Source organism: Ambystoma mexicanum, chromosome 9 (assembly GCF_040938575.1).
Source record: "Ambystoma mexicanum isolate Mex_15411 chromosome 9, UKY_AmexF1_1, whole genome shotgun sequence".
NCBI classification, from domain to species: Eukaryota; Metazoa; Chordata; class Amphibia; order Caudata; family Ambystomatidae; genus Ambystoma; species Ambystoma mexicanum.
In genome coordinates, this window is record NC_090931.1 from 1,261,036,804 (window position 1) to 1,261,052,386 (window position 15,583).

At 47.5% G+C, this 15,583-nt stretch overlaps 1 protein-coding gene across 2 annotated transcripts in view; it reads right to left on the reverse strand.

Annotated features, from left to right (window-relative positions):
* Positions 1 to 15,583, reverse strand: part of CCDC93 (coiled-coil domain containing 93) — a 2,015,088-nt gene that overhangs the window by 835,929 nt on the left and 1,163,576 nt on the right. For both annotated transcript variants that reach the window (XM_069616593.1, XM_069616592.1), the window contains one exon: positions 578 to 659. In XM_069616593.1, coding sequence (XP_069472694.1) covers positions 578 to 659 — 82 coding nt within the window. The remainder of the gene's footprint in view (positions 1 to 577; positions 660 to 15,583) is intronic.

The window sequence follows — 15,583 nt, forward strand, 5'->3', positions numbered from 1 at the left end:
CAGCTTCTTCTTGCGTTCCCGCAAGGCCTTTGCAGTGAGCGACTGGCAGTCGACACAGTCGTCCGTATCGTGGGCCTCCCCGAGGCACCAGAGGCAGGCGTCGTGCGAGTCCGTGACCGACATCTTGGACCCACAGTCCCCGCAGATCTTGAAGCCCGGACGCGGGGTCGAAGATGAGAAAGACATTGCCACGAACAGGTCTTCACACCAAACCGAACAGGTTCAACGAACCGAGAATAGAAAACAGCAACTCCAACGAGTCAAGGCGTACCGAGATTCACGAAGCGAACACGTTGTCGGAAAAAACGGAACTATAACTGAGGCTATGGGCATCGTGCGTCCTACTGTCGGAGGAGGTCCTCGGGAACGGCGCATCGACGTCATCGACGCAGGATGCAGACGCTAAAGATTTTCCGAAGCAGCACAGCTGTGGACATTACCTGTCATAGATATGGAATACGTCGGAGGACCCAATCCCCTCGAAAGCACTAATAGGCTCCCAGTGGTAAACATCTACCACATGGAGAATCTTAAAATACACAGAGTGAGTGCACCCATGACCCTATGGGATACTTACCCTACAGTGGGATCGGAATTCTTGCTCTTGACTTTTTAGATTTTCATTCATTGCAACCAGTGCTCTTAGGTTCTGTAGAATGCTAAATGGAAACACCACAATAATGAATTACCTAATTGCTTAGCAAAGCACAATGAGAATAGCTTTGAAAATAATGGCAAAACCAGTTTCCAGATGATTACTTCTATAGGTCAGTAAACTGTTAAACATAATCAATACTTAGGATTCGGTGACTCCATAGTGGATTGCAATTGAAAGAAATAATGCTCACCATACATTTCCAAGAAGTAATTAGTAAGAAAAAATGACTGAATATCTTCAAAACACTGCTGAACCTGCACACCATCAGGCAGAAGGCTGTCTGCTATAGTACAGATTCTGAAATTAAATGGATCGTGAAATGAGACCACTGATTTAAGAAGACTAAAAAGGTAGGTAAAGTGCATGCTTCGTTTAAAACAGATTAAGCAGATCTAAAGTTGTATATGTGCCTAATTAGGGGTTATAGAAAATGTAGTCTGAGGATGAATTGTTGATGCTTGTAGTAGAAAAACATACATACACATTTTCTTTATTATATGGCAGTAAAGTATACAAATAGTGCACTGGGTTAATGCATGTCCTGCAAAAATAGCTTTATGTCCCTGATGAGCGCACTCAGCATTTCATCCTTCTGGGGTCGATAATGTTCTGCTGAGTTGCTTAATAGCCATCACCTGGTAAATGGCAACATGACCAAAAAAATTGAAGAACAATCCCCATGTTAATTATTATCATTACGGAGCAATTGTTATTTTAAAAAGAAAAAAGAACACAAAAGAGGGGAGAGAACTAAAACAAAATGAATCATGTTCACATCCTGAAAGTGTACCTGTCTGGTACCACAACTATACGTATATTATTGCGCCGTGAGCATGACTTGAGGTCGTTGCATTTAACTCGGAATGTGGCCAGTTCCACCCTCATTCAGTTGATAGTCCAATCATGCTGCCCCAGACCTTGTCCCCCACTTCACCAATTCTGTTCTCAGCCTCTGTTATATGACACTTTCCTTCTCCAATTTCGATCTGAGGGAGCCGATGTTCGCCACAATGTCGTCCAGTTTGACATTTACAGACATGAAGCCATTTTGCATAGCCACCATGAGTTGGTCTGCTCTCGTTCTCAGATTCCTGCGCCCTAAGTGCCCTTGCAGGGGTGTTCGTATAGGAGTCCATTGTGCTTTGCTTTTTCCCTGCACCCTTCGTCATGCTGACTCTCGAGAGGAGACCGTCCCACTCCTCAGTCAGTGCGCCCCAAAACTGCATACTCCTAGGCCGTACCCCAGTGGTGTCCCGGTGGCCAGCCACCAGTGCAGTCCCAACAGGATAGAACCCAATCACTAGCCAGCCCCAGGCAACTCAGCCACGTCCGTTTCACAAGCCAAGCAGTGCAAATGTGCACACCAGGAGCTCAGTGGCTCCAGTCCCAATAATTCCAACTAGGCACTCCCCAAGTCCGCTCAAGATCAACTGGACCAGCCAATCCTACAAACCAGCCAAAGGAGGTTCAGTACCAGGAGGGAAGCACTGCACGGGAGCCGTCCTCTGTGTCTCCCCACCCCCCCCAAGGATTTTCCCAATGTTAGTCCCCGATTGCTCTCATAGTGCACCTAATGATGTACATTCACTAGCCTCTCCAGCCAGTCGCTGGCTCCAACACAGCAGATCACTACTTACAGGGTGATCTGGCCTGGTACCAAAACTGCACACCACCTGGGATCTATCATGGGTCAGTCAAGAGCCTCAGTTATAAAGTGAATTCCCCATCACCCTTCAGCACTGCAGCACCATGCCTCCCCTCCTCAGGTATGTCATAGGGGCGGCAGGCACCTCACAAACTCCAAAAGGTCCTAGCACTACAGCCGCACTCCCTGCTGCCTGGGGGGCCTGCCCCCTCCGCGAAACTGTGAGCACCAGGCAGCAGCACGTCTTACAGCAAGGGGGGGGGGGTCCCTTGGGCCTACCGTCTTCTGCACTCCTCTGCAGTCTATCCCCTTAGCTGTGTGGGCATCAATGTCAGCCCTGTGCCACGTGCCCCCCACCCCGCGCAGGCTCCAAGCAGGCTGGCACCGACACCAGGATAAGGATACCCACAATTGAGGGCTACCAACACAGTCCAGCTGCAGGGAGCGAAACGCTCCATCTGCCACCCTCTTAGCTCCTCCCCCTTGCAGGCCGCTCTCTGCCGTGGCCCACAGTGTGATCTTTCACAGTTCCCACTTGATGTTGTCACAGGCACAGCAGTTTCACCTCGCTGCCACCCATCAAACAATGAATTGCAGTGCTGTCTGCGATTGGTGTGTACCGGGGAGCGGCCTCAGTAAGTAGCACCGTTTACGCCACAATTCCCCACTTTCCATCTCCTCTAAGGCAGCACCAGGCAGGATTATATTACAATAAGGATCTTGCCAGGGCTGGAGCACTCTCTCAAGCCGCCATCGCTGTTGCCGCTCCGCAGAATCCCCCAAGTGTACCTGTCTTACTTTTGACAAATGGACAAACTGTCAGCAGCTTTTTATCTTAATACCCTTTTAAAATTTTCTAGTCATCCGTTTGATAAAAAATTGCTTTTCCCGATTTTTAGGAAAGATGTTATGTCTTTTTCGAAACCAGCTCAGTGACCTAAGGGACAAGTTACTTCTTACCTGTAACTTTAGTTCTTCAGCATGGGTCTGGCATGGATTCATAGGCTCATGAATATTCCCCCTCGTAAGGCCGATAATTCTCTGTAAGAAAAGAAAAGCAGTATTGCTTTAAAAGCTTTAATTCCTTCTTTCGCCTGATATCCAATCACTGAAGACTGGGTCATACTGCACCCATCCAATGACGGTCCTCTCACTGAGTCCCGCCACCGGCAGCCAGCTTCAGATTAGAAGCACGTGAGGTGCGAGTATGAACCCAGAAGAGCCACACCGGGGACGGAGGGAGGGTTTGAATGTGAATCCATGCTAGACCCATGCTGGAGAACAACAGTTACAGGTAAGTAACTTGTTCCTTCTCAAGCATGGGGTCAGGCATGGATTCACATGCTCATGAATACGATTATACAGCAGTAACATATACACAACCGGGGGAGGGGGAGGTGGCAAGGCTCAACAGAAGTACGACACGTACCCCTGTAACCGACTCACACCAAGCAAACAGGTTGCGCAGCACCGCTCAGCTGACTCCTCCCTGGAATCCCTGTTGAAACAGTAGAATTTTGTGACGGTGTGCGTCGACCTCCACGCGGCAGCCCTGCAAATGTCCTGTAGGGGAAGCCCAGAGAGAAACTCCATCATAGTAGCGATGGCTCTGGTGGAGTGGGCTCTCGGTCCGCCTGGAAGGGGTATGTCGGCCAGACGATGACAGTGCATGATGCAGCCAGAGAGCCACCTGGATAGGGAGGCCTTGGACAGGGCCTTCCCCTGATTCACAGGTCCAAAGTTCACAAAAAGCTGAGAAGTCTTCGGGAAATCTTTTCAGCAGGCCACATAGAACTTCAAGGCACAAGCAACTGCCAGCGTATGCAGTGACCATTCAGCAGCCGACACGGGATTCGAGAAGAAGACTGGAAGTACTAAAGGTTTGTTGAGGTGGAACTCAGATGGAACTTTCGTGATGAAGGCGGGGTGAGTGCAGCACACCATCCTAGTAGGTTGCAAAGATAAGTAAGGGACTTTACAGGAAAGAGCCTGAATTTCCCTGATCTGCTGGTCGGAGTTACCACTACTAGGAACCGCAGCCTTCCATGAAAGAAACATGAGAGGAGTACGATGTAAAGGCTCAAATGGAGGTCCCATGAGTTTTGTGAGGACAACATTGAACTCCCATGCTGTTTCCATTTGTGACTGCAGCACGATAGAGTAGAGGGCGCTCTGGCCTTGGCAAGAACAGCTTCACATTCCACCGGAAGGTTGTAGTGGCCAAAGTCTCAGGCTGCAGGATCCAGGCTGGGTGTTTCATTGATGCTGGATTGTGATGTAGGATGGTTCTGCTTTCTGTGGAGAGCAGGTCGGGAAAAGGAGGCAGCCTGATGGGCTGATAGGCAGAGCAGGTCCGGGTACCATATCTGGGGGGGCCATGCTGGGGCGATGAGTATCATCTTAGAGCGGCATAGCTTTAAAGTGTTGATGACTCATAGCAGGAGTGGGATCAGAGGAAAAGCGTACAGGAATTGACCCTCCCACCTGAGTGAGAATGTGTCCCCCAAGGTCCCCAGTTGAGGAAACCTGCTGACAAACTGCTTGTATTTGGAGTTTGCTGCTGTGAAAATAGATCTACCTCCGGACAACCCCATTGGAGGAACAGATGGGTTAACGCTGCAACACCCATTCGTGATCGGACCGAAGCTCCCTGCTGACGGCATCCGTCATGGTGTTCTTTATACCTGCTAAGTGAAAGGGTACGAGGAACATGTTCTGAAGGATCGCCCAGTGCCACAGGGTTTGTGCCTCCAACGACAGAGCAGGGGATCGGGCCCCCCCACCCCCCGCTTCATGATGTAGAACATCATGGTGGTGTCTGTGAAAATCCTCACCACTCGATCTTTCATCAGCGGCACAAACAACTTGAGGAACCAGAACACGGCCCAAAGCTCCAGCACATTGATGTGCAGATCCTCTTCTCCCGCAATCCAAAGGCCTCCGGCGTGGGACTGCCTGGTGTGAGCCCCCCATCCATCCAGCAAGGGGGGTCTGGAATGGGGAACACTGCGTAAGGTGAGAGTGCACCCCCCACCATTGGATGGCTTACCGGAATTCCAGGTAGAGCTTCAACTTGTTTGACCAATTGCCCGTGCCTGGTGCCACCTGCAGTCCAGAAACTTCTGGAGTGGCCTCATCTGCAGCCTGTAGAATGGGATCAGATGTATGCAGGAAGACATCATGGCCAGCAGCGACATGATGACCAGGATAGTTGCTAATCTGATGGTGGACACACGAAGAACCTTCCCCAAGGATGGTCAGCACCCGCTCTTCTGAGGGGAAAGCTAAAGACGCCAATGTGTCGAGACGTGCTGTAGAAGCTGGCCCCCCTCGCCAAAGGCCCAAGGGCTCAAGGCCCTTTCCTGTCTGTGCCTGTCCAGGCCGATAGAGCGAGTGGCATGTTATTATACCCAACATTTCACTCATTACCACAGATGTAACAAAAGGAGCAGCGTAAGGCTTAGCCCTAGCTTGCACTGATCCACTGCCGTCCTTAGCAGTCAGCCACATTCTAGACCTTGTTGACGCACGGATTTCCAGCAGCAGCGGTAAGAATATTCTACTGCATGTTATTGCCACTCATTGCATACATTATTTGGCCATCCTTATTCGGTAAGCCTACTGTGGCCGTCGGCAGACAAGTTAATTATGTTCAAAACCTACCAACGCACATGCATGCTCACCATGCACGTGCTATGGCGCGTACGATAGATCGGCCAACTTTGCAAATTTACGGCACCTTATGTAAGTGAGCTAACTGCTTGTTACTTTATCACCTCCGCTGTACACAAACACTGGCTCACTCATAATTTCGTCTACTAAGCCAATTGCCTACAATGGCCCTTGTTAATAGTATGTATAATCGGTGATACATGGATTACTACATAATGCTTAAAATGCCAGAGTGTTCTTAACATTGTACTGCTCTGAGCTCTTGTACAACTACATAGCGGGTTACATGTATGCTCATTGTGTGGGCTACTGCGCTTCCTGTTACTACCTGTGTGCACCTAAGACTATACTATCGTGTTGCACTGCAACTATAGTGTGCGTGGCTGAGCCCTGTATCTTGATAGCCATATAATGTCTTCACTGCTTGCCTGTACCTAACAATGTACTATACTGTGCCCTAGCTCGACCATATAGCGTGATACACTTAAGTTCCTCTGCTTTCAGTATTGCACCCTTTTTTGGTATTAGCCCTGTACACCTAACACTGTACTTCTCTGCATCACCTCTGTAACTATATAGTGTGATGTGTGGGCACCGTATATTGTGATACTAAACTGCCTGTGCACCTAAGACAGTAATGCACAGTGACCTTACGGTATCTACTTACGACGGTTTATCTACCTATGTACTATGTATATATGATCAGGATCTGATTTGTAACTGCCTGTGTGCACTTGCCCATTTTGATAGCCTAACTATGCACACCTTTAGCTCTTTACTTGCTTACCTACTGGTATTACTGCCTGTTAATAGCACACAGGCTCTAGTCTCAGACACTGTTAACCCTAAGGCTGTTTACAATCATTAACTTCCAGTAAATATACTATTGGTCCCATGAGAAAATCCCTTACATTGGAGATTTCTAGGACTTCAGAATATGGCATTAAGTTCAATATTGCCCATCCCACAGGTACCCTCATCAGTCATCTTTTAAGGATATTGCCACAGGGCATATCGATAAAAAGGCCCACTTCTTTGTATCCATCTAACCTGGCAGCTTATAACCTTAATTGCCCTGACATGGCTAACTTGGCTTCTACATGAACCTTACCTCCTGAGTAATGAATCCAAAAATGTGCCACCATACCCACTCCAAACCAACCTTACCCTACTAATATCAGAAACTACAGGCTGGGATCTAGATGTCTAAAAAGTCTCATCTCCACTCTTAGGCCTAAAGACAATTCCTCAAGACATATTCGGCCAAAGAAGAGTTTCAAATCTACAACTAACCCTATTGCCAACAGGTCTGAACAGATAACCTTGCCAACCCACATTAAAGGTGCTCTTATCAATGCTAAATCCATGGTTGCCCATGCGCTAGACATCACAGACCTTTTCACAGACAATCAACTAGACTTTCTAGCTATCACAGAGACCTTGCTCCATGCATCAACAGGACCCACCCCTTTCACTTGCCATTCCAGACAATTTCACTATCTTGAGGGTTGACAGAGATACAGCCAGAGGTGGTGGCATCGCTTTCATTGCTAGACCGAATCTAGACCTACGAATTGCAACACATACACCTTTCTCAACAGGTGAACCATTGACTGTTAAACAGCCACTTTCTGCCTCATGGACCATAACCATGCATCTATTATACAGACCACCTGGCCCTCTTGCATCTTTTGAAGAGGATATTTTAACACTACGTGCAACTGGTACCAACCCACCTCTGAAATGTTAATACTGGTTGACTTTAATCTTGGGCTCAATGACCCAAATGATCAGCATGCCTCAGCATTGGCTAACACTATCACAGAATTAGGCTTTACCCAGAGGATTAATACACCAACACACTCTAAAAGCAGAACCTTAGACTGGTTGGCAGACCTCAATTGTGAGATTACTATACTGTCTAATGAACCTTGTGCATGGACAGATCATCACCTCTTAGTATTCAATATCAAGGATAGCCCACAATTTACACAGTCCAACTCTGTGGCATCCCCCATTCTCACCAGAATTAAACAGAACAGAACAGTCAGCAACTTGCTGCCATTTATCCAACCCATCACAGCACTTTATAAGGGCCTGTCTGTGCCCTAGATCTCTCACAATCACTAAATTGCTGGGAGGAGAGGGCAGAGGCCTTCTCTCCCCCCTCGTGCATCCCGCGACCCGCATGAGAGGCACTGCTGACATTGATGCTTGCGACGGTGAGATCAGCATGCTCCGACAAGGAGCAACGGAATTATATTTAAATATCACCATTATCTCCTGAGCACTGCATCAAAGTGCACTTTCATTAGATTAGCAGGATCTTGCTGCTATCTGGGCCCACAGCTGCTGCTGTATATACATAGGCCATTGGAATCCATTACCAGCAACGTGGTCAATGGCTGCGCCACGCAACACCCGTGCTTTGAAGGCATTCTGAAAAAGAACAGAAAAATCTCAGCTCCAGCTCCGGATTGGCTAGAGCACTCTACTTCCGCCCACCATCCTCACCGTTAAGCGGAAGCCGGCTGTGTTACAAGGGACGTGGATAAGGGCCTGTATGCGCCTGTCTGTGGCAGTCCGCTGCCCACACGCTGACCCTCCATCTTTCACCCAACTACTGTGAGTACCCCCTTTCCAGCTTATCCTCCTCCTATCTGGCTACTGCTGTCCATTTGCACCCATGGGCTCCCAACTCCTACTCAGCCCTCGGGTCACACCTTCAAAGGAAGAAGACTCTCCGGACTGGAGATCTCTTTTGTCGTCGGGAAAAGTGGTGAGACGGTTCAGCGGGGCTCCACCGGTGGTGTCGACGTTGCAGGTCGGCTCAGCTTCTCCCCTCCTCGGATTGTTAGGTCCTGTGGCGAACTCTGAAGTTCCAGTCCACAAAGGCCTGCTTTTATGCAGCACACCCCCATTCACTCAGCCTAGCTGTCAATCAAGCATGCTAAGTGGTGGCCAGCCGGCCAATCACACAAGAGTGCGACTTGAGTTACCAAGGTCCAGGGTGCTCTGTGGTACCCAGACAGAGTGGCACCACTTTTGGAGGCTTCTGTGAGGAAGCCCGCCAAAAAGTGGAAAAAAGGGCTCTACTTGGGTTAGAGTCACAGAAGAGAACACGAACGCCATTTTAGAATCGAGTCCTGGCAAAAAATACCAACCGGCGAATTAATATTAAATAAATAAACCGGCGGTATGTTCGAGGCTATGAGAATTAAATAATTAAAGTTGGTAGCCTCGAACAATGGGAAAATCCCATAGGAATATATTTGCGGTCGAATATAAAAAGTAGTATCCACTGCCACCAGCCAAAACTCGATCAGGGGGGACGGAGACGTGCCCCCTCGACTAACAGACCCCGGGGCAATCGAATTGCCCTGACCAGTACATCCACAATATGATGGTTTGTACTGGTTTCTGTTAATAATTTGGGACTAGTAAAGCCAATGGTGACTTTACATGCCCTGGGAGACAGTAGTCAGTCCCAGGGTATGGAGTCTATGTTGGGATGTCACTATGACACCCCTGTGTTACTGCACGGAGGCTGCTGTGTAACACACATAGAAGAAAAACACGTGAGACCCTATGGAGTAAAGGACCCCATAGCCCATAAAACACATTAACAGTCAAAGGAACACCATAAATCATGTCCAAGAGTGGGAGAAAAAGAGTCTCACGCTTGGCAGGAGAAAAAAACAAACTCCAGAAATCCAGCAAAGCTGCTGGGGGACTCACTAGGTTTGGGAAATTAGCCTTACAGAGAATTCTCCCTAACACGCAGCGTGATCCATCCTCCGTACTGCTGCATATCGCACTTTGAGCCGCCTGGGCATTCACTACCAGGGTGCTGCCCGCTTGACACGGCCGCCAAACCTAAGGACCCCCTTTTGCTCATTTGTATCTTGACTCTGCCACGTGTGTGATGCCCTTTGTCCCCAAACATTATTGACAAACGATTGCCTATGGGTCACCAACAACGTGTCTGCATTGCCTTAATATCAGCAAAACTGCTTATATGCCGTCTCTACATAAGGTATACATGTGATAGGTCCATCTTCATGCTTATTTGTGCACTGTAGTGCCTTCTGAACCATATACCAATTGTGTAGCCCACTGCCTATCCTTATACTGTAGTGCCCCCTGCACTTTATATTTGATTGTGTAGCCAAATATTAAATGTGTAGCCCACTGCCTATTCTTATACTGTAGTGCCGCCTGCACTTTATATTTAATGTGTAGCCCATTGCTCATTTGCACACTGTAGTGCCACCTGCACCAAATACTAAATGTGTAGCCCACTGCCTATTGTTATTCTATAGTGCCTCCTGCAATTTATATTCGAATGCATAGCCAAATACTAAATGTGTAGTCCACTGCCTATTCTATACTGTAGTGCCTCCTGCACTTTATATCTAATGTGTAGCCCACTGCCCCCAGCATCTCATATCAACTGCGTACTGTAGTGCCACCTGCCTCATCCATCAATTTGCTTAGCCCAGAGCCCTTGGTTTACTTTAGTAACTGGCACCCCCAGCACCACGGGTCTTGTGCCATCCATTGTGTTTATCCGCGCCACTTGCTACATTTATCAACGATATACTCCACTGTCATCTCTACACCCGTAGCAAAATCACCTTCTGTCTGCCGATTGACACCTCCCCACCCAGACCAACACACAGCCTCTCCTCTGCCACTAATGTCTTCTAGGACTGCTCCACTGGCATCCATTGTGCACACGCTGCAGAACATATCTCAATCTACTCTCATCCTCCACATGGTACTATCAGTAGTGCTGGCCATTACTACTCACCTCATTCTCACCCTTCCCATTGTGCTGATCGCCAACGCCACTCCCACCTCCAATACTCAGCCATGGAATCAGGGTACCACCACCCTTCCCCACCCTCACTATGCCCTCTGTGCAAAAATAGCCTCCTCTAGATACGTCTCTAACACAGCCTGTGCCCTTGCAGACACAGCATCGAGACTTTTTAGGCTTAGGTCACGCACTAAACCTCTAAAACACCACAGCCTCCCCAAGTCTACTGCCATAAGGAATCTCAGCCTGGGCAGTCGCTCACACAGCACCTATACCTCCAAGTACACCAGAGCCCATAACTCTGACTTCTCTGCAGTAACATTACGTAAGATCCCTTCGCTACCGACTCCCACCACCCTCCCTACTCCTGCAAACACACGCAAAACTCAAACCACTAAGCTAATCAACACATCCACCATTCCTGGGACTGCCGTCCTTCAATTCACAGCTTCACAATCCACTCTGATTCATAAGAAGAGCACACACCCACCCACTCTCAGTTGTGCTCTTATCAATGTACGCTCCCTCCCCGCTCACGCCCTGGCGATCCACAACCTCCTTAACATCCACAACCTAGATCTACTGGCCATCACGGATACATGGCTTCATGAAGCATCCGGTCCCGCTATCTCACTAGCCCCACCACCAGGTTACTCCATCATCCGACAAGACGGACAGCTGCAGAAAGGAGGTGGAGTAGCTCTTATAACAAAAGACTCCCTCTCCATTAGACAGTGCATCCTCCCTTAGGAAGGCGATGCGACTTAATCTCCACCAAACTCTCCCACTCCCCAAACTGTACTATAAATATACACACCATTTATCGGCCTCCGGGCCCAGCCCTAGACTTCCAAGGACATCTTCTCCACCTAATAGGAGACAACCTAAAAAAATCCATTAAAACAATTCTACTCGGCAACCTCAACCTAGGCCTCCTTGATCCCAGAGATTAAACAGCAGCAGCTTTAACCAAAACACTTAAAATGGGATTCCAACAAAATGTCACTAGTCCAACCATTGCAAAGGTTGTACACTCGACTGGGTAGCGGACCACAACTGCCCCACCACCATCAACTCTATCACGGCCTTTCCTTGGACAGATCATAATTGTATTCAATACTCCATTCCTACAGCCCCACCCACCAAAGCTCTCACCTATGCTCCTTCAGCTCGGGTAAGAAGCTAAAAAATAAACCAAGGACAACCTTCGCCTTTTCTGGAAGTCCCTGAACTTAAACCCCCATTCTCCAATGGCCCCACCACACTTGCCAAGATTTACGCTGGTGGCACTACCAAAGCAATTGAAGCTATAGCACCGATTGAATTAAAAAAGGATCAAAAAATCTATGCACGTCAACGCCTGGTTCTCAGATGAACTACAAGCCCTACACACCAATAAACGTAATGCTCTAACTGGCAAGCTAAGCCGAGCGACTCCACTAAAGATGAATTCAAACGGATATCTGCAAAATACAAAGAAGCAATCATTCAAGCGAAGTCCCTCTCATTTAACTCGTGTATCTCCAAGGCCAATTCTCAACCTAAGGAAATGTTCTCCATTTTCAGAGACCTCATTACCCCCTCCACCAGCCCGCACAAAATCATTAAAGACGAAGCTGGCTGCTACAGCATACAAGCAGCCCTACTAAAAAAAATAGAACTACTCCAAGAAAGAATTCAAGCGCAATCCAATAACCTACCCAAGCACTACCAGCCCTCCCAGCCCTGCTACCCATACCACGATGCCGCTACTCAGCTCTTCTCCTTCCATGACATCACGGAACTAGAAGTCCTCGACCTCCTCAAACATCTCAAACCATCCATGTGCAAAGGAGACATTTGCCCTCCCAACATTGTAAAGGAATGTGCTGACTCCCTTGCATCCCTCCTAACAGCATTTATCAATGCCTCATTCACCACATGGTCCGTCCCTTCCAGCCTCAAAGAAGCATGGGTACACCCTCTATTAAAAAAAACCACCCTGGACACCATCTCGCCAAACAACTACAGACCCATCACCACTGTACCATTCCTCCTAAAAATCTTGGACAAAGCGGCTCACAACCAAATTCAACTATTCCTCGAATCCAACTCCATCCTCAGCAAGAGGCAATCAGGGTTCCGCAAAGGCCATGGGACTGAAACTGCCCTCTGAGACCTTAAAAATGAAATAACAAGAATAATGGACAAAGACAAGCCAGCTCTCCTCCTACTTCTGAACCTCTCGCAGCCTTCGAACTTGTGGACCACAAGATCCTCACTTCACATCTCACTCATGCAACACAATTCTTCAAGGAGGCCTCCTCATGGATCACCTCCTTCTTAAATGGAAGAGCTATGAACGTTTTCTCAAACCTGGTAAATGCGGCCCCCTCCACCATACACTGTGGTGTCCCTTAGGGCTCATGCACAGCTCCGATTCTCTATAACTTTTTTACTAAGCCGCTCTTCGATAAATTGGACTCCCTCGTCATGGCATACACGAACTATGCCAATGATATGCAGGTTCTCTTGCCCCTGTTAGGATCCTATCACCAAGACGCTGCAACCCTCCATCTGATCTACAGCACCATCCAAGCCTGGATGGCAACAAATGGGCTATGTCTTAATGGAGACAAAACTGAGATTATCATTATTGGCCCTAAAGAAACACTTGCTAAATTGGATCAAAAATACTGCAATTTCACCATAGATAACTCCCTCATCCCTGTCTCTTCATCAGTAAAGACACTAGGTGTCCACCTCGATTATTCTCTACCCATGACGTGACAGGTTAGCACCATTGCTTCCACCTCTGCACACACCACTAAACTCATTAACGCAGTAAAACCTTTCCTCTCCATGTAGAAACGACTCTCCATAGCCAGGGCCTCCATTGGAGCCAAACTAGATTATTGTAACGTCCTCCTAGCAGGAACCTCTACAAAAAATCTAAACAGACTCCAAGTTATACAGAATAATGCCCTTAGAGCTGCCCTAAATATACCGAAAAGGGACCATATTACTCAAGAGAGGTGAGATACCTGCTGGCTCCCAGTAAAGGCAAGAATCAATTTCAAGACACTAACTAACACACAAGTGCCTAATAGTCGATGTTCCGCCCTACCTATTCGAGACATTTCTTCACGACCAAAAAGAACCTGCTACGTGAACCAATTGCGCATCCCTCCCATCAAAAGAGCCAAAGCAGGAGGAATTGGTTTCCCACATATAGCACCGATACTATGGAATGCCCTTCCAAACACACTTAGAGCTGAGACTTCCCTCACAGAGTTCAGGAAAGCTCTAAAAAAACACCTTATTCAGCTAACACTCTCCCACTTTTTTGTCATCTCTATACCATGCATATTGTAACTAAGAATGTATTTCATGTGTTGTAATTAAGAGTTTACTTTGTAACTAAGTTTGTTGTCTTGTACAGTGCCACGATGCCCACGGGCTGCTGTGCGCTCTACAAATGTTAATTATAAATAAATAAATTAACTGTAGAGCTCCCAGCTCTGACCCGGCAGCCTTAGTTGATTTATACAACACCACTATCAATCAAGCTATAGATACTATTGCACCTTTAAAAATGTGTAAAAGCAAACCCAGAGCGCACCTCCACTCTTGGTTCTTCCCCCATCTCAAAGCCTTATGGGCAGAAAAAAGGCAAGCTGAATCCATATGGAAAAGCAATCCGTCACCTATAAACAAAGATAATCTCTCAAAAATGTCAGCACAATACAAATCTGAGATTCTCCAAACCAAACAAGATATTTATAATGAAAGAATCAACAAAGCGAGCAAGCTCAAGTACAAGAGAGCTCCTGGTCATCTTGAGAGAATTGGAGTCCGCCACCCCGCCAGTTGATACGTGCATCAAGGACAAGTCCTGGTGCACAAATCTTCAAACTGCTTTGTCTAACAAAATTGGCCTTCTACAAGATAAAATTAAAGCCAAAAAAATGTGACATCATGAAGTCCTTGCCTCCGCAAGGAACTCCACCTGTCACCACCAAACCCATTAAACGATTTAAATTTGCCCCGGTCTCAATACAGGAGGTGGAGAAGATTACAACCTCCCTCAAACCATCCAGATGCCAGGGACACACCTGTCCGGCCCCCATTATCAAAGAACCGCAAGGGATCTAGCCTCGTTCATTTCAAGTATAATTAATGCCTCATTTGACTCCTGCTCAGCCCCGAACAACCTCAAGGAATCATGGGTCCGACCATTATTAAAGAAACATACCTTGGACCCAAATACCCCAAACAATTACAGACCTATTAATGCGGTCCCTTTTCTGCTAAATATCACTGATAAAGCTGCATATCTCAAAATTCAAACCGACCTAGAATCTAACAATCTCCTGGGGCTACGACAATCTAGTTTCAGACCCAAACATGGAACGGAAACTGCACTAGTGGATCTAAAAAAACAAATAAAAGACTTAAAAAATAAAGGAAATCTAGCCCTCCTTCTCTTAGACCACTCTGCCGCGTTTGATTTAGTGGACCAAAAGGTGCTATGGAAGCATCTTTCCACATCGGCACATTTCTCTCCAGAGGCGATGGCTTGGATCCAATCTTTTCTCGACAATCGCTTGATATGAGAGGTTATTTATAACATGCTTAATACCCAGAGGTTTCCAAGCACAGACCCGGGGATCGAACCTGTGTTTGCTCTGTGTCTTGTTTTTAAGGCGAGCACGTTGCCGCTGAGCTATCCTCCTGAGACATAGGAGTCTTCTCTCCCTCTGCGGAGCCAACATCAATAACCTGTGGAGTTCCGCAAGGCTCATGT